The sequence below is a fragment of the Strix aluco genome, chromosome Z (assembly GCF_031877795.1).
Source record: "Strix aluco isolate bStrAlu1 chromosome Z, bStrAlu1.hap1, whole genome shotgun sequence".
Classification (NCBI taxonomy): Eukaryota; Metazoa; Chordata; class Aves; order Strigiformes; family Strigidae; genus Strix; species Strix aluco.
The window spans coordinates 37,229,613-37,247,934 of record NC_133971.1 but is presented as its reverse complement, the minus strand read 5'-3'; the positions used below and the strand labels follow the sequence as shown (position 1 = coordinate 37,247,934).

The window sequence follows — 18,322 nt, the reverse complement described above, 5'->3', positions numbered from 1 at the left end:
CAGCTTCCATGAAGAAATGGCCAAGAAGACACTGAAAAATAGCCTGTGTTTTTGAAGATATCTAAGTTGGTGTTAATATCAAAGGAACTAATATTTCAAATTTGCACTGACTTCACAAAATTCAAGTTTTAATTAATGAGAGCATGAAAGTGCCAATATAGGAGTGCAATCAATAAATATTTTTGCATGTGGAACTCTGGTTTTAGTTTTTTACAAATACATCCAGATGTGTAGGAGAAATGTGAAAAAAAATCCACCCACTTGTCTGTCACACATTATGGTCATTAACCTTTTCTGAGGCATCACCTCATTTGTAGGCAGACTTGGCTTTCAAGATCTTTTGCACTGCAGGCAGTTTGAAAGGCAGGCACAGGGAGTATTGGATATCTCCAGTGAACACTCATATTGTTTCTTGAGATTCTGAAATTTTAAGTGTCTACATTCATTATTCGGTATTCAGATAATTCTGCAAACCTCCATAAAAGAAAACGTATTTTAATTTGCTGGAACTACAGTGACTAGCCAAGGTAGGTAATACTAGTTAACAAATTTAGATGGCATCGTACTTGAATCTTGCATTCAGTTCAAAAATATGTGTGATAACAGATAGGAGTAACTGCTGTATACAGTACTGGTTATCTGTTTGTCTCTGTATGAATTTTACCTACCAAACTCTCACCATGTTCTTGTGTTTTAATCTTCCTGTGTGAAATGAACATCCAACAATCAACTGGTGCATCATGTTTACTTTAACAGACTGTTATGTTGCTAGCTAAGTAATTTTTCAAGTGATAGCATTTCATTGTTAATAACTGAAAACAGGGGTAGTAATTATCAGAAGCGTCTGAGAAGTGCAGTCCTTTTCCCTATAAACCCATCATTTGGGAGGATGTAGGGTTACCTGGTGCTTTCTCTGGCCCTCATGTCTTTCTCCACTTCACAAGTCCTTTCCTACTACAAAAAAACCCAGACATCATGAAGAAATAAATGAGTGATTCGTGTTAGTTTTGAGTTTTGTGCAAGCAAAGGAAATTAGCTCTGTTGCACTCATGTAGTGAAAGTTGACGGACCAGGTGTACCTGAGGTCAAATAATTTAATGTAAGTACAGATCAGACTCAAAGGAATAGCAGAAAGACACTCTGAACATTTTTCTGTCCCATTTTAGTCAGTTTAGATCCCCTCAGTATTTCTGCCAGTTGATGACTTAAGATCAGTAGGTCAAAAACATTGCATCATTAGCTGTATTTGTTGGATTTGCAGCAAGAGGAGTATATGAGAACATTACAAAGTGCCATTCTCAAAGGAAAAAAGTGCAAAAGGTGTAAATCAAAGCTGACACATACACAGGTACTCTGGCACCCCCTGCACTTAGGCATACTTCTGTCCTCCTTCCCCTCTCATTTATTCTTTCCCCATTTTGCTACTGTTTATTTCCTTTGCCTTTCCTCATATTGTATCCCACTCATCTGCACCCACCTTCTTTCAGCCTCTTCCCATAGGATGTAGCTGACCTATTAAAAGTCAGCTTGACCTACCCAGTGTTATTGTTACATTAACATACAATGTATTTACAGAAAACCAGCTCATCATATTTACTCATGAATAATTCATTTGTGAAGTCAGAGACAACCTCTACTTTGAGAGCCTCTTAAAAATGCACTTGACTTTAAGTAGGAAAACATTAAATAAGAGAGAAATTACCTTAAGTTTTTACTTTCCACAAAATGTAGATAAAGAGTGATCCTGATATACGACTACATACTTGTGAACCTGTCCTTCCTTTTCTCTTTCCACTCAACTGTCATTTTGCCATGGCTTGTGCCTGCCTTGTGAAGGCCAGCTTGCAAACTGTCTGGAATCAGTGGGCTTGCAAAGTGTTCAGCCCACTTCTGACAGATCGGTAACATCTGAGATCAGTGGGAGTTGCTGGATATTTGACACTTTGCATTCAGGCAGGTGAGTGGCCATGCTGTGGATTTAACAGTCTTAAGACAAGGAACAGTCTAAGACAAGGAGGGCTTCTCTCAAAATCTTGGTCTCAGCATAAAGCTTCTAAGAAGGTAAGAGTTCAGCTACTGTAACAGATGAATGCGTACGGTATTCCTTAATGGGACATGAACTTTACATTACAGTTGAAAACTCATCATTCTTTAAAGATATAAATATTTGTATGACATTAGATTTTTGTTTGTTTTTATCTAATTACAGAAATAATGACCTTGGTACAGACCATTTCCTGAGGATTAAGATTAATGACTGCCTGTGCATCAGGCTATCATCAACTCCCAGCCAGTCATTAATCCCCAGGAAATCCTGTGCCATATTTACTTCTGCTTAAGTGCTGGTCTGGCAATCCTTTCTTTATTCACCAACTAGTGAGCTGGACTGTTCATAACAGCATTACCCATATGAATAAGGATGGCATCATCAGACCTGCTGTGTTGGTCAGGCACCAATCCAAAATCCAAGCAACTCAAATATAAATCATGGCAATCATTGATCATCTGTGGCTTTTTTCTTCTGAGTCCTGTACCTCAGATACCTTTGTTCTTGTTTTGAAACATATTCCTGGGTTATGAAAGTGTAGGATTTACAAAGATGTCTTTGCATTTTTTTAATAGAATAGGGCTGTTGTTTTGCAGTGGGAGCAGGGGAAGGAAAAGCATGGGAAGTATTTTGTATGAAAGTGTCTGCCATGAATAGTAAGCCTACCTTCTCACTACAAGTTGTAGGTTACTTTAAAGAGTGATTCCTTCAGAATTTGTGGAGGGAGGTTTTCCTCTCTGGAGGCTCCTATGGGTGCTCAGCTGAAAAGGGAAGATACTGGTGGTGAAGTGAGGGTTCAGAGCACCAGTGCAACCTGAGGCTACCTTGCTTTTCTAGCACAGCTTTAGCAGGGTACAGGAAGAATGAGATCTTTTCCTTGTCATGCCACCCCTTTTCTGTCTGCTGATAAGGTGCTACAGGCCAACGAAACATCTTCTGCAAGGGAGGATTTAGCTAGATGCTGACTCCCTTGCTCCCTTGTGACAAGGATATAACTCATATGCAAATGCAATCCTCTGCATGAAAATGAGTGTGATATAAATCTCTGTCATGGCTCAGTCCCATCAGAAGTAGGTATCTTTGGCACTCCTCTCCTATTCCCATCTCTAGTCCTACTTCCAAAGAGTGGAAAACTACAGGATGTACTTCTGCAGAAAAGTTGTTGTTTATCTTATATGCTTTATTTTTTTATAAACATAAATGCACTGCATGTTCTTGGTGAGAGAAGTAACCTTCTGTTGATAAAGCTGAGCTGACAATTCTATCACTTCCTTCAGTGAATGCAGAAAAATATGGTACTGTCACTGTCTGCTCTGACAAAGAAAAACCAGAAACCTGCATTCATAATAAAGATGTGATCCTCAAAATTTTTGACATAGTAGTGAATTATTTGTAATTGCTCACTAGATCCTGTTGTGTTCCTATATACTGATCTTGAGAATTTCCCAGCTTTTCCATTCACCTCAAACTGTTTTGCTTAATTTGCTGCTTCTACCTGTGTTCTTTTCTGAGATGTCATGAAAAATGTCAGCTTACCCCGAAGATAGCTGAAGAAGGTTGGGTAACCTTCACCTGCCTGGTCACTCAGCAGGCTTCCAGCTTTGGTCTCATTTTGCAAAACCATTGTGCTCTTGTTTTTCCCTTGGCCTAGATAAGCTGCACCATCGTGTCTGTGCTCCCTCCCATTGGGAACCATTTTTGTCTTAAGCTGTTTATTTGTTATATCCTCAGAGAAGTAAGGCCAAGAAGGTCAGCTCACACCAACTCATGGATAATGCTCAACTCCTGCATTGCTAAAGTAACATGAGCACTTCTACCTTCCTCAGTTCCAGCATGTTGATGGTGCAGTGCATTTCCTAGCACCATGCCAAAGATAAATAATTCTTCAGTGGCTTATAAGCACAACAACATTTTATCTAACATGAGGAAATATGCAAATCTAGACTAAAAAAAAAAAAGATACTTGTGGGCTTGCAAAGGAGCTCAGCATCCTTCTTGCACACTTGTTCTTACCCAGCTTGTAACAGTTCTTGCTTCCTCTTCTGACCCACCAGGAAAAACAGCCCTCTGAGCAAGGCGCTCAGAGTATTTTGGCTTTCTCCTCTGCTGAAGGCTGAAATGTTTGCAAGGGACTTCTGCCAGAGAAGATGGGGGCTCCCTGCCAGGCTCATATAGAAATTGATTGCTCTTAGTTATAGTCTAGTGTCTTCCCTTTATTTCCATCCCATGGTATCTCAGTCTGATATGAAGATAGGAAATCAATAAAAAGGGCAATTAGACTTACCTTCAGAATGGAGTGCCATGTCTTACAAAGGCAGATACTCATACCCTCTTTACGCAGCTAGCTTTCACAGAGTTTTAAAATATTTTTTCCTGTAGGTTGGAAGGGACATCTTGAATTACAGAATTCAGCTAATTTGTGCCCATTGACTCTCCCCCTGTCAGTGGGCACTTCTAAGAGTCTCATTCCCTCTTCTTCTTGATGCCTCTGATGGGAGGCATCAGGTGGATAAGATCACCCTGAGCCTTCTGTCCTGACAGGATGAACAGTCCCAGCTCTCTCAGCCTCTCCTCATATGAGAGATGCTCCAGTCCCTTCATGATCTTTATGACCCAGTGCTGAACTTGCTCCATTATGTCCATGACTCTCCTGTACTGGCGATCCAGGACTGGACTCAGCACCCAGATATGTCTCACCAGCACTGGGAGAGTATCACCTCCCTCGACGTGCTGGCAGTGCTTTGCCTAATGGAGCCAAGGATGCTATTGGCTGCCTTTGCTGCAAGGGCACATTGCTTGCAGTGGTGCAGTTCTCTGCACAGTCATTAGCAGGAAGAAAGCTTTTTCCTGGGAATGATTTTATACAGCTAAATGAGATTGGTGAAGAGATGAGACACATCACTCTCCAGTGAGGCCTCCTTTCTCCTTGCTTTTCCTTTCAGCTGTGGTAGAGACCACAGAAATTGTGTTCCTAATTTAGGTACCTGAGGTTGCATGGTTAATGTAGATGAGATGAGTATTTTTACAGGTATCTCCAACATCAAACTGAATTCAAAAACTGTAGGTAGAATTCCCCATGCTGCCAGAGTGAGCAACAGCATAGTTAGAGTAGAAACTGTGACTTATGTGCAGCCAAGGGCAGATCTGTTTAAATAGGCAGAGATGGTTAATATCTGTCAGAAAAATAATGAAGTGTATTTTATTATGAAGTTTTGGTTCAGCTGATTTATATAAATGTCAATCACAAATGTATATCCACAACCAAAGAAGTAGACTTCTGAAGTCTGGATTATTTTACTGAGTGTTTATTTAGCACACATGCAGGAATCACTTCATTGTTTTCATATTTTGGGGACGTTGGTCTTGGTTTTTCTAAAGACAGTGGCTTTACTTCCATGACTGTAGGGTGAGAGGGCTTGCAACTTTTATCCAATCCACAGAATGTGTCTATAGTTAGTGATATGTATCAAAAATTGATTTTGTTATACATAACTTGGGGTGCAAAGAAACCCTTACCAATTTCTCTCAGAATTGACAGTTCAATGGCAAAATGTAGCTCTTTGTTGTGATGATCTCAAACTCTGCAGCAATAAATGTCAGATCTGCTTAAGTTCAGATGGTCCCAAAATACAGAGAGAAGACAGCACTCATTGCTAGTTTCATAGATAGAATTTCTAGCTACTTAAAAATTGAAGAACAGGTCTGCCTTTAAGATCAATATTGCTCTTTGTAGGTAGCAAATTTTAAATAATGGAAGTTTTCTGATGCCTTTCTTAAATTTATTTTTGAAAATCTGAAATTTAATCCTTGTGTTTGTTTTGTGGTAAATGTCAGTTTTCGCACCAATTTATTTCTACATGTCATTTCTTTTAACTACTCAAGCTACTCACTGCAGGCAAAATTCTTCTCTCTCATCTCCACGGTATTTTCTAGTGATGCCCTGTTCTTCAGACAGCATATTCTTCTTGGGATTCTCTACAGAGTGTGCAAAGAAGACATAAATATTTAAATACAAGCGTGATCCCAGAGCAGGGTACAGCTGTCCTGACTATGCATTTCCATGCTTAATGGCTTTAGCTTAATTTTCAGTTTCTTCCTAACTCTGAATTTCCTTGTTAAAAGTATTAACAACATAGAACATGAATAATTTATAAACCTGTACATAACAGAATAATAGTTGCTATAAGGAACTTTCTATTGATCTGAAAGTGGAAGATTTCCTTTAGTACAGTTTGCACATGGCGGATGACTTCATCCTTCACAGGTTAGTTGGATTTTACGTCTGGATAGTGAGAGGAGTGTATGCTGCCCTTGCATGATTCTCCTTGGATATGCTGAAAACCATAGTGCTGGAATTTATTGCAGCTGGAGTTACACATGTGCAGTACCCCACAGTGCCTGGCCCCACAGACACTCCGTGAAATCCTGACCCCATCAGAATCATTGGTAAATCTCCCAATATCATCAGTAGGATGAGGTTTTCACTTCTACATCTTGGAATTCCCATTTTCATGAATATTTGAAAGTTCTTCCAAGATACCCCTTTCAAAGTCAGCGGGAATTGTTTCATCCACTCAGGGTCGATTCTTTTACGTATCAGTTGTCTTTTGATGTTATTATATTCTAGAGAATGTATGGCACCTGTCTTCAAGAGTTTGGTGACAGATGGAACAAAGGTAACTTATAAGTGAAAGAAGATGGAAAAGGAAACAGCCCTCAGGAACAAGCAACTGCATACTTTTCTTAAATGTAAAAAAAAAAAAGCACCTAAAAATATCAAAAGCAGAGTCTGACACATGGTAGTAATTTAAGTTACTTTCTTCTCTGTTGCATATGTGTGTTAATAACATGCCTTTGATCACCTCCTTAAAAATACTTGTTCTTTAACCCATATCAATTAAAACCTTGTGGATCCTCTGACAAATTTCCTTTTGTCACCACAAGAAGATTTGCTAGAGAGTATGGATGGTAGAGAACAGTGAGGTTTCAGTCTTCATTTTAAATGCTGCACTAAGAGCAGAGTAATAGGTAGACCTTGCTTTTGGGTGTTGTGACTGTCCTGAGCTGCCCAGAAGTCTACTGATATGATTGTATACATTTTTAATGATATTTGCAATCACACTCCAATTTGATAAAATTGCAATAAACTAATTATAATAAAAGCAGACAACTTTAATAAGATTATTATCAGGACAAAAACACCTAAAATAAAAAACAGAGTAAGGACATGTGAGGAGAAAGAACAGGCATAGAGGGCTTCCAATTTAAAGACAAGATGAAAGGTGACCACATGTATTTTAAGAGCTCAGATGCACAAAGTATTACATAATTTAGTTACTCCCAATGTACTTCCTACTGGTCAGGTACCTGAAAGTCCTCATTTATATGGTTTTCTTTATTTGTTTAGGAGTGTTAATAAATCAGCAATGATAGTAGCATCATCCAAAAAGATGTAATTCTAAAATGCATGCAACTATTATTATTTACTGTATTACTCAGATCCAAAAGAGATCCCTTTTTTTTTTTCCACTGCACCAGCTCAGTGGCAAAGCCCCCATTTTACATGAACTGGCAGTCTGAAGGTTCAGAAATAAAAATGTAGGCTACGACATTTAATTATAATTTACATAGTTTGGATTATCTGGAGGTAATTGGAGAAAAAGCTTTTTAAAACATTTGTTTTCTCTCCTCTGCATTATGCAGTGATAAATACAAACTTCCACAGCAGTCCCAGTCTATCCCAGATGGGATATAAGTACTCTATGAGAAAGTTAAGAGGTTTATGGAGTTCATAAAATTACTTCAGAAGAATTCTTCCTTTTTAAAATTCACAATACGTGATATCCTTTGGTTGGTGGGATTTTTTGTGTTTTGCTTCAGTCTAAGTACGAAGGCATTACTTTTTATTAAAGATCTGCTAGAGGTTGGGATTCTTATTTTACACCTGTAACGTTAATCTTCACTAGATCTTTCACAAGTTTTTAGCACTGAGAGTTCTTTGTTCTTAATCTGACATCACTGATGAAACCAAATCCAGTTTTGATTCCAATTTAGATTGAATAGCCACTACCTGGCAAGACTTTGAAGAGGCCTCCTTTTTCTGTTTATGGATAAGTCTGTGATCATCTAATTGAATTTTCTCAAGACCATGACAGCTAGAAAGAATGACAGTAAAGATGAAGGAAATGCAACCTAATCCTCCTTGATCTTATAATATGAATTTCTCTAAGTCCTTTGGCCTAACTCCTCAGTGTTCTTTTAAAAAAATGCAAATAAAAAAAGGAGATCCTGTTAAGCGTGATGACAACAGTAAGTGAAAATCAGAGGTCATATCACAAAGATGTAAAGGGGAAGAGTGGATTACCAAATTGATGTCTTCAACTGTCAGGAACTTGCTGACTTTCAGAATTGTGTGTGCAACCTCTCACACAAACATTCTCTTCTGTCTCCAGCACTTGGTTAAGCTTCATGTTCATAATCTTTTTAATAATTATTTGCTTGATTTTAAGTTACAGTTCCTGGCTGCATGCTCATTCTCAATTTCATTCTCAATTTTGAGCCCTTACTCTCTCATTTCACTTCTCCTTTAGGTCTTACCTATTCAACCCTTTGGTAGGTTGCATTTATGGGTATGAAATCTCAGGAAAAATATATGCTCTCCATCTGCTTGTCCCAGAATGCCTCGCAATTCCTTTTAAGCCAAGCTCCCACTGACGCTGAAGAAGGGTTATGTCTTGATGCCTTCATGACTGTTGAAGTCAAACACAAGGAAGGTCAAGTAAATGCAGTGGTGAAATTGCACTAAAAATGCGGGGATTGTATTCAGTGATTTCTCTTTAGCAGTTTTTTTTGAATAAAAGATGTGTCAACTCTGAAGTTGTTTAATTACCTGGAGAAGTGTGACATGAATGTTCATACAGATATGTTTTTTATGCAAAGTGAAAATTTTATGCTTGACAAAGAACCCACAATGCATTACTTTGTTTTGAGAGTTTGAGTTCACATTTTTCATGAAGGGATACACACCTTAAACAGTTCAGGTTGCTATCTCTATGTCTTATGAGTATTTTGAGAAACTCTGAGCCAGGTTCATTTCTGACATAACTAGGGACAACTGCAGTCTGTATCTGAGATCTTTGTAGCAAAACAGCAAAGAGAAATACTGCCTATGCTTTCCTTCTATGGCAGCCTGGGGAACTACACTTAAAAGGCAGAAATCAGTATTTCACCACAGATAGTACCTACAATACTTAGTGAGTGAACACTGAAAATAAACTAAGTAATTAGGTATATTATTTCATAGAATCATAGAATCAATAATTTGGGTTGGAAGGGACCTTTAAAGGTCATCTAGTCCAATCCTCATCCTGCAATGAGCAGGGACATCTTCAGCTAGATTGGGTTGCTCAGAGCCCCATCCGACCTGACCTTGAATGCTTCCAGGAATAGGGTACCTACCACCCCTCTGGGCAACCTGTTCCAGTGTCTCACCACCCTCATCGTAAAAAATTTCCTCCCTATATGTAGTCTAAATCTACCCTCTTTTAGTTTAAAACCATTACCCCTTGTCCTATGGCAATAGGTCCTACTAAAAAGTTTGTCCTCATCTTTCTTATAGTCCTCCTTTAAGTACTGAAAGGCTGCAATATGGTCTCCCCAGAGCCTTCTCTTCTCCAGGCTGAACAACCCCAACTCTCAGCCCTTCTTCATAAGAGAGGTATTCCATCCTCTGATCATTTCTGTGGCCCTCCTCTGGACCAGCTCCAGCAGGTCCTTATCTTTCCTGTGCTGAGCACTCCACAGCTGGACACAATACTTCAGGTGGGGTCTCACCAGTGGAGCAGAGGTGGAGAATCCCCTCCCTCAACCTGCTGGCCACACTTCTCTTGATGTAGCCCAGGATATGGTTGGCTTTCCGGGCTGCAAGCACACATTGCCGGCTCATGTCCAGCTTTTCATCCACCAGTACCCCCATGTCCTTCTCCTCAGGACTACTTTCAATCCCTTCATCCCCCAGCCTGTACTAATACCAAGGGTTTCCCCAACCCAGCTGCAGGACTTTGCTCTTGGCCTTGTTGAACCTCATGAGGTTCACATGTGCCCATTTCTCAAGCTTGTCCAGGTCCCTCTGAATGGAATCCTGTCCCTCAGGCATGTCAGCCGCACCACTCAGCTTGGTGTTGTCTGCAAACTTGCTGAGGGTGCCCTCAATCCCACTGTCTGTGTCACTGATGAAGCTATTAATAGTACTGGTCCCAATACAGGCCCCCCTGAAGGACGCCATTTGTCACTGATCTCCATCTGGACACTGAACCATTGACCACTATCCTCTGGATGTGACCATCCAACCAATTCTTCATCCACCAAACAGTCCATCCATCAAGTCCATATGTCTCCAATTTAGAGAGAAGGATGTTGTGGGGGACCGTGTCAAAGGCCTTACAAAAGTCCAAATAGATGATATCTGTAGCTCTTCCCTTGTCCGCTGATGTAGTCACTCCATCATAGAAGGCCACTAGGTTGATCAGGCAGGACTTGTCCTTGGTGAAGCCATGCTGGCTGTCTTGAGTGTAATTTGAGATTACAAATAATGTAGCACTGTTGACTAACAACACTCTTCTTTCTGTTTACATTGATATGGTATGGCACCTACATACACAGTAGAGAATAGTAGATAGTAAGGCAAATGTTGTTGTAATCCTTCAGGAATGTCAGACAGGATTACCAGGAACCCTCTGTTCTCTTCTGGTGTAAAAATATGCAGAAGGGAACAAATTAATTCAATGATTGTCACTGTTGAGGATCAGCTGTTAAGCTGTGTCTCTGCATCCTCTTTGTTTCATGCAACCAGCAGGGATGCAGGTACTGGCTGTCAGCCAGTCTGTCTGCTATGACCCCCCCATGGGAACCACATAGCCTGTTCATGAAACTGGAATTATCAAATTTTAAATTCTTGGATTTTGGGGTATTTTCTCAAATACCCTTTATCACACTACTTATTTTTTTCAATTCCATTTTATTTTAAAAGCTGAGAACTTTTTCCGATACATTTTTTTCAAAAAGTACTTCAGTTTACATTTACTTAGAGTCATATTGAAGAATCTTATTATAACAGAAAAATTCAAAAATAAATACCAAAGAGCAGATTTAGTCCAAATTTTATAGCAGAAGCCAGTGCAATATATTGGCAGCAGACTGTATAGAAGCAGACCTTTTATGCTGCTGAGCAGCACTGACCCAAGTAATCTTGAAATCCACAAAACAATGCATGCTAATATGTGCAACTGACATTTTCTGGCATCATCATTGTGCATTGCAGTCAGTGGGCTGGTGATTGTATAAAATGTTCTGCTCTGGGCATAGGACTATAAAAGCTTTGAGGAACATAATCTCACCAGCAAGATTAGAGTTTTCCGGGAAATAATTTTGCTAACTGCAAGAATTAACCTTGTTTAAACCTAGCTGAATTGCTGAAGTGCGCAGAGCATGATTATCATCAGCGTCATACAACTCTCATGCATCTCCTTGTTTCTTTTCTCTTCAGTCTCTGTAAGGTCAGAGTCCCTCTTTTTCTTTCCAGTTTGTCTACTCTACCTCACTTCAGATGGGAAGCAAATAGATCTAAACTGGATTGCCAGTATGTCAAGTGCCCTGCCTTTCTGCTGCCACTTTTATTTCTTCTGGAGATTTAGCATAATTCACCATTGTTATTGGCTTCCTCTGAAGCCTCTTCTGCTTCATCCATTAAGTCAGAGGCCTCATGCTATCATTCTGTTAATTCTTGTTTGTTGCTATGGTACAATCATCTTCTTCTCAACTTTGTCCTTCTGCAACCCTATCCTTACTCTTTTTTTCTCTATGAGTTTATACAACACCTCTCTGGCAGTGTTATCTCCTGCATGTACTTCCATTTCTCTGATTACTCTTGGACTCCTTTCGGCATCTGCTTTCCACTCCTGTCTTCATCCTCTAGTGGATGCCTCACCCCAAGTCCTAGCAAAGCAGACCCCAGACACATCAAGGCAGAGATCAGTGAGAATAAGTTTAAGCAAAGGTCCTGGCTGTAGAGTCAGCAGTTATTGAGCCCTAATTAAACAGCACATGTGGTCCCAAATGCTGTATGCAGGGAAGTCCGTATTGAAGTTATTGGGAGCTCTTCCAGGTAAGGAATTCAAATCCTTAAGACTAAAATCAAGATGGTAGGACAATAGCTCTTTCATGTAAAAGCAGCTACAAAGATTACGTTGCAACACTAAGAACGTTTTTGCGTTAACAGTATATGCATTGTATATTATTATAAAACAATATATTAAATTCTGTCTTTAAATGACACCTTTCTTTGCCTTAAGAGAGACTTAGAACGATGTCATGTTCTATTGGGCATAATTATGTGCAGGTAAGACACTGCATTGTACGAGCAAGAGTATGTCAATATTTGTAACTGGTTTTGATAAAATATGTCTGTGAAAAAATCGTTACAATCCAATCATAATTATTTTTAAAGTTTAGTAGTGATAATATCCTGTATTTTTTAGTTACATGGCCTAAGGCTTTCTCTTTCTCTGCAAATGATTTAAGAAATGTTTGGCAGATTCAGGTATCTGCAAATAGATTTAAAAAATTGACCTTTCAAGGTATCACATTTGCATATCATCACAGTATTTTATAGTTAAAAACTAATAGCCAGACCTCTATTGAAATTCACCTGTGTGAAAAAATATTGAAAGATCAGGAGGTGCATCCACTAAAAACAGAATAATTGGACATCATTTGTACATTTCATTGCTTAAGCTGTTTCATAAACATGAAGAGAGAATATTTCCAAAGAAAACAGCACTACCCAGCTGTTAAGTATCCATCTTTTAATGATTACACTCTATCAAATGTTGGATATTCAGAATATCCAATAATTCAGATTACATAGAAGTGATGAGTGAAATCATCCACGTATTCCTCAGACAAGCAATTTACAAATTCCTCCTTGTGCTTAATATTTCTCTGTCCTGTTTTTAGACCTACATTAATTACTGTATTTACATATATATATATATTTACATATATGCCAAACTTTAAGAAATTAAGTGTAAAGCAACATCTGGAGACAAAAAAAAGTGATTTCATCCAATGTTGTACCACACATAAAAATAATATTAGTCCTAAAGGTCTGGAGATCTCTGCACTCCATTCTTTTCTCTGCCCTGCTAGAATATAGTAATGCAATATATTCAGATCTGTTTAATGATTTAATTAATTTAGGTCTCATACCACCTGATGAAGTGAGTAAATATTTTTTTTATGATTTCACAAGTGACAAGGGGGTGGTTAAATTAAGTAACCCCTCTAAAGCAAGTCAACATCAGCGCTGATATCAAAACGATGTTTGTGGGACAGCATTATGAGCAGTTCCTTAGGTTATATGGTTTGAGATTTTTTGTTTAATTTGGATACATAAGTATTTGAGTGTCTGACCTGGGGAATGTTAAAAGAGCTTAGTTTCCAAAGTTCCTGCTGATTAGGTACTATCAAGGTTTATTATATTTGCCCAAATGTAGAGGTGCCAAATTGTCAATCACCTTGAAAAGGCTGAATTTTAGATTTCAGTGCTTCTCCTACATCTCACTTTAGCAAATTATTTATCTAAAGCCAGTGACCTGTGAAATTTCTATGGGGCAAGGCACTGCCATTTCTGTAATCCATGTTTCACTGTCCTGTGGAATTTTTTCCATAATCACTGTTCAAGTTTATGAAGCACATGCAAAAACATGTACATTTCTTGAATGTCTGCTGGTTCCTTATCTTTGTGTCTTTTACTGTGATGTTGTAGAGCTTGGATCATATGGAAACCTAAAATATTATGACACAATGACTGAAGAAGGTAAGAAATACTTTAGAATTGTTTGTATCAGCTTTTTTTGAAGCCCTTTAAATACCTTTTATGTGTTTACTTTTTCCTTCATTTTTCTTAGTGCTATTTTCAGTTTCTCCATTTTGGAATAACTCCTTTTTGCATGTCTTCATTGACAGCATGATCAGTTATGGCTCTTTTTTCAGGTTTTTATTTTCAGCATTTCAGTTTTGCTATTCCAGATAAAGAAATACAATGGAATGCTTTTATTAAAGAACATACATGCAAAACCACACTCACAAATTATACAGCACAGTATAGCATAGACTGTAAATGCTTATTTTATGCTATGTTTTACAATGCACTCAAGAAGATGAATTAGTTTATGGATGTTCAAGTTTGAAAACAATTAAGTGACTTCAGTTTACTGCCTTATTCAAAAATAACAAAGAAACTTTAAAAACAAGGCGTGACTATTCCTGGAGTATTAATTGTACACTTAATTGCAATGCAAAATTATGCAATTTAAAATCCTGATTCTAGCAATACAAGAAGGAAGTTATAAGGGCCTGAATCAGGGCTCAATGAAATCTCAGGAAATTTTCCTGATGAATCAAAAGCATTGCAGTTTACTATACTAATTCAGGAAAGCAGTTAACTTGTGTATTAAATTTCCAGCACATGCATTCAGTCCTAGTGAAGTCAGCATTTCTAAAATTTGGAAGTTTCCCTGAACTGAGACCTGATTGTCTGTAGGATCAAGGCCTCTTGTCCAGCTATCTGATTATAATGCCAGACAGATGGTTTCATGAATGTTCAGTTTAGTAATTAGTGGCACGTTTGAGGATGGAGATAAGCTTGAGGGCTGTAGAAAAGGTAGCCACCTATTTCTATTTATTTTTAATATTGGGAATATAAGGCAAAGAGCTTAATTCTCTGTTTTTAAAAACACATTTATTTTCTAGTTTAGATTAATCTTGAAGTTAAAAAGGTTTTAAGAAAACCTTAATTATATGACTTACTCATGATAATTTCTCTGGTGGGGGCAGAGGGGAAAAGTGATAACCTGACTATTTCCTGCTTTCTGTATCTGCTGTTAATACTCAAATATAGTGTACTATTCTGCATCTGACTGTAGGAGACTCTTTCTTCCACCTTTGTCCCTGATGTTGGAAGATGCTGTTTTGTCCTGTAGCAGGCATGAGCTCATAAAGCAGTCTTGCCACAACACCCTCCATTGCCCAGATTCATCGTCTGATTCACAGGGGTAGCACTGATGTAAGAAAAAATGTCTGAGAGGAGATTTTACTGGGCAAACAGTGCTGTCTATGTTGTTTAAATACACCTTTCAAACACTTGAAATGACTCATTAATCCAGGCCATCCAGATACGGCTACCAGAGCCAAAACTTTTGCAGTATGACTCGTCTCAGTCTTCATTACAATCAAGATGCGAAGGTCGTTTCTCATTGTAGCTTCAGCATTGTGTATGTTAAGGTTTTTATTTTTTATGCTGAAGTATTAAACCTGCCATTTCAAAAGTAGTCACTACATTGGTAACCTTCTGATATTCATAAATATTGACAGTTAAATGTCGCCACTTGTGGGAAAATACCCATGCAAGTATGATACAATATATGTATATATTAATAAATATATGTATATATTAATACTGTGCCTATACTAAAATGCTACTGTTAATATTTCATTGTCATCTCAGAAAGCACTCCTCATGAATAAATAATCCAGGACCATACCGCACCATAGCAAAAATCTTCCAGTAGCAAAAATAAGAAAGGAAGCCCTTTGTCTTTAGGAGTATCAACACTGAAAAGAGTCTATGATACAGTTTACCTTCTCAAATAAAAACTCTCATCGTTGTTTTCACATGTCTTTCACAAAGCAGGTAATGAATAGTGTATCCCAGAAGCTGTATTTGAATAAAAGTGTGCTATATTTTGTACTTTCTGTTTGGATTTTCAAAAGGATAATCGCTATCACTCTGCATCAGACTTATTTGTATTATCTGTTTTCCTCTTTCTCTTCCTTTTTTGACTGAGCTTTTTATACATTTTGTACAGAAAGTTAGTCACAGGAATATGTAAACCCAGTTAAAAATCCATGGATTTTTTTCTAATACAGTAGATCCTTATCTCCAGGTCCTCAAACGCTGAGTGAAGATAGGTAGCAGATCTTTCAGTCCTCTGGTGGAGAAGCACAAGCACAGCTCTTCTTGCTGCTACATCAGAACAATCAGAGACAAAAAGTAATGGTTAAATCACAATACACAATCAGATACAGCCTAATGGCCAGAGGGCCATTGTGCTCCAGATCTTAGAAACTGATCTCTATTGTTTTGTTTGTTCCTATTTGGGCTGAAAGGGACTCTAAACTAATGGCAGATTAATCAGGCCCAACTGGGAAAGAAAATATACCCTAGCAGATGGGAAGAGACCCTCTCAGTAATCTTGTGCTGTCAAGTAACTTCCACCAACAGCCTACAACATGACAAAACTGCATATATTTTCATTTGATGCTTTTGCGAGATTTTAAAGTTAAAGGAGAAAGCATGTGAGGTGGATTTCTGGAATTGATCAGTTGTGACCCACTAGTTGTGTTCCACAACTGATCACGAGCAGGACTGATAGGAACAGTTCAGACTACTCAACTGCCACAGATATGGCATCTTAAGACTCATGAAAGCTTGGCTATAGCTGCATAGATGTAATAATTGGTTAGAGACTGAAAACTAGACAAATGGTAAAGTCTTGAATTTTTTTAATGAGTGAATTTCTGAAGATTAACTATTTTCCTATCAAATCAAAGGCTTTTCTGACCTACGGAATCTGTAATCTGCAATTTAGATTGTCATCAAAGGATTGGCTTTTTAATATATCCTTGATCAGGAGGAGAATCTCTGCCAACTAATGCCAGCTGGAGTCACTTATGCAGATCAAGGCATATCTATATTATATAATACTGATTTGTTTGCATATATTCAAATAAAACCAGTTTAGTTTTAAGCTACCTTCTTTGCTAATCACCAGCCTTGATCTGTTTCTTGTAGAATTCTACATCACTTTAACTTTTTTGATTTAACCTTAGATTAAAAGGTCTTACACCATCCTGGAGTAGGTGGAGACATGGATGGATCCACAGATATTTCTTAGAAAATGTCTCAGTTGCATCATTTGCATTGCTTGCAAAGAAATGAATTTGTATATTTGGGGCATCACAAGCCAAATTCTCAAACATATGAATCTGAGTTGGAGTCTGAAACCTAAAGCAATCCTTTAGCAAACTGACATACACGTTGTATGAAAATTATGCAGGCATCTTTCAGTATCTACACATGCTTCTGGATAAGCCTTTTCTAAATGCCCCTAGAGTTTCAAAGGAAGTTAGGAACAGACTTGACTCCTAGTATTTCAGCTTAAAATATTTGGAAATATTATTTGCATTTTTTCCTCTGTTTTTTTCTTTCTCTTATCTGATATCCCAAGCAATTCCCTTTCTCTCTCTTTCTTTAACTTTTTGTTTCTTCTTCCCCTTCTAACTGAAATCTCTGCCAGTGACCCTGTGCACTGAAATAATGAGATGGTTTACTATTTATGATTGTGTTCTATGCTTAGATACTTTTCTGCAGGCAATTTTACTCTAGGTACCATGTATCAAAAAAGATAATATTTGCAATATATTGTGAATAGCTAATTATTTTTATTGAGCATGATGTGTTTGTGAAAAGATAGGGGCTGCTGAAACTACAGTACTGCTATTAAATCTTTGTGGTATTTTTATTACTTTCCAAGTGATTTACTGTTGACAAATTAGTTCCACTTCCTAGCAAATGATAGCTGCTAGTCACTGTGCATATGCTTCTTCACATACAAAAGTGTTGGTACAAATGTTTGAAGTTTCTGATCGTGACAAGGAAAGAGAGGATTTGTTTCTTGAATAATGATTTATTCTTGTGTACATTTAGTTTTAGCTTGGAAACAGTGACTGTTATCCAACTAACTGAGTTCATTCATGATTTCTAATGTTACTTCCCACTGTTAATCAATTATGTGATTCCTCTGAAATATCTTTTGGTCTTAAGCCTGTGCTGGTTTTGCTGCAGGGACACCAACAGTTTTCAATTGATTTTTTTAACTGGAGATGAAGAATTAAAACAGTCACGGGCCCTGTATGGTAATAGCGTTCTTAATTAGGAGTGTACTTTCCTATAGCCACCAGTTATAGTTTTAAAAAGATTAAAAAAAAGACTTAAAGAGCAATAGCAATGAGGATAACAATAAAGAAAGCCAGATATCAGCTTTCTACATGACATAGGCTGTCATAAGCTGTCTAAAGAGTCCTTACATAGAAAAATCAACCAATGTAGAGGAAAGATTAATTTCACTTAATATTTGCCATGTTTGACATTGCCTA

The 18,322-nt window shown here is 37.9% G+C and overlaps 1 protein-coding gene across 4 annotated transcripts in view; it reads left to right on the top strand.

The window, feature by feature from the left end:
- Positions 1–18,322, top strand: part of SLC24A2 (solute carrier family 24 member 2) — a 120,680-nt gene that overhangs the window by 64,511 nt on the left and 37,847 nt on the right. For 2 of the 4 annotated variants that reach the window (XM_074812798.1, XM_074812797.1), the window contains one exon: positions 13,872–13,922. The exons of the other annotated variants lie outside the window; for them this stretch is intronic. In XM_074812798.1, coding sequence (XP_074668899.1) covers positions 13,872–13,922 — 51 coding nt within the window. The remainder of the gene's footprint in view (positions 1–13,871; positions 13,923–18,322) is intronic. 4 annotated transcript variants of the gene reach the window in all.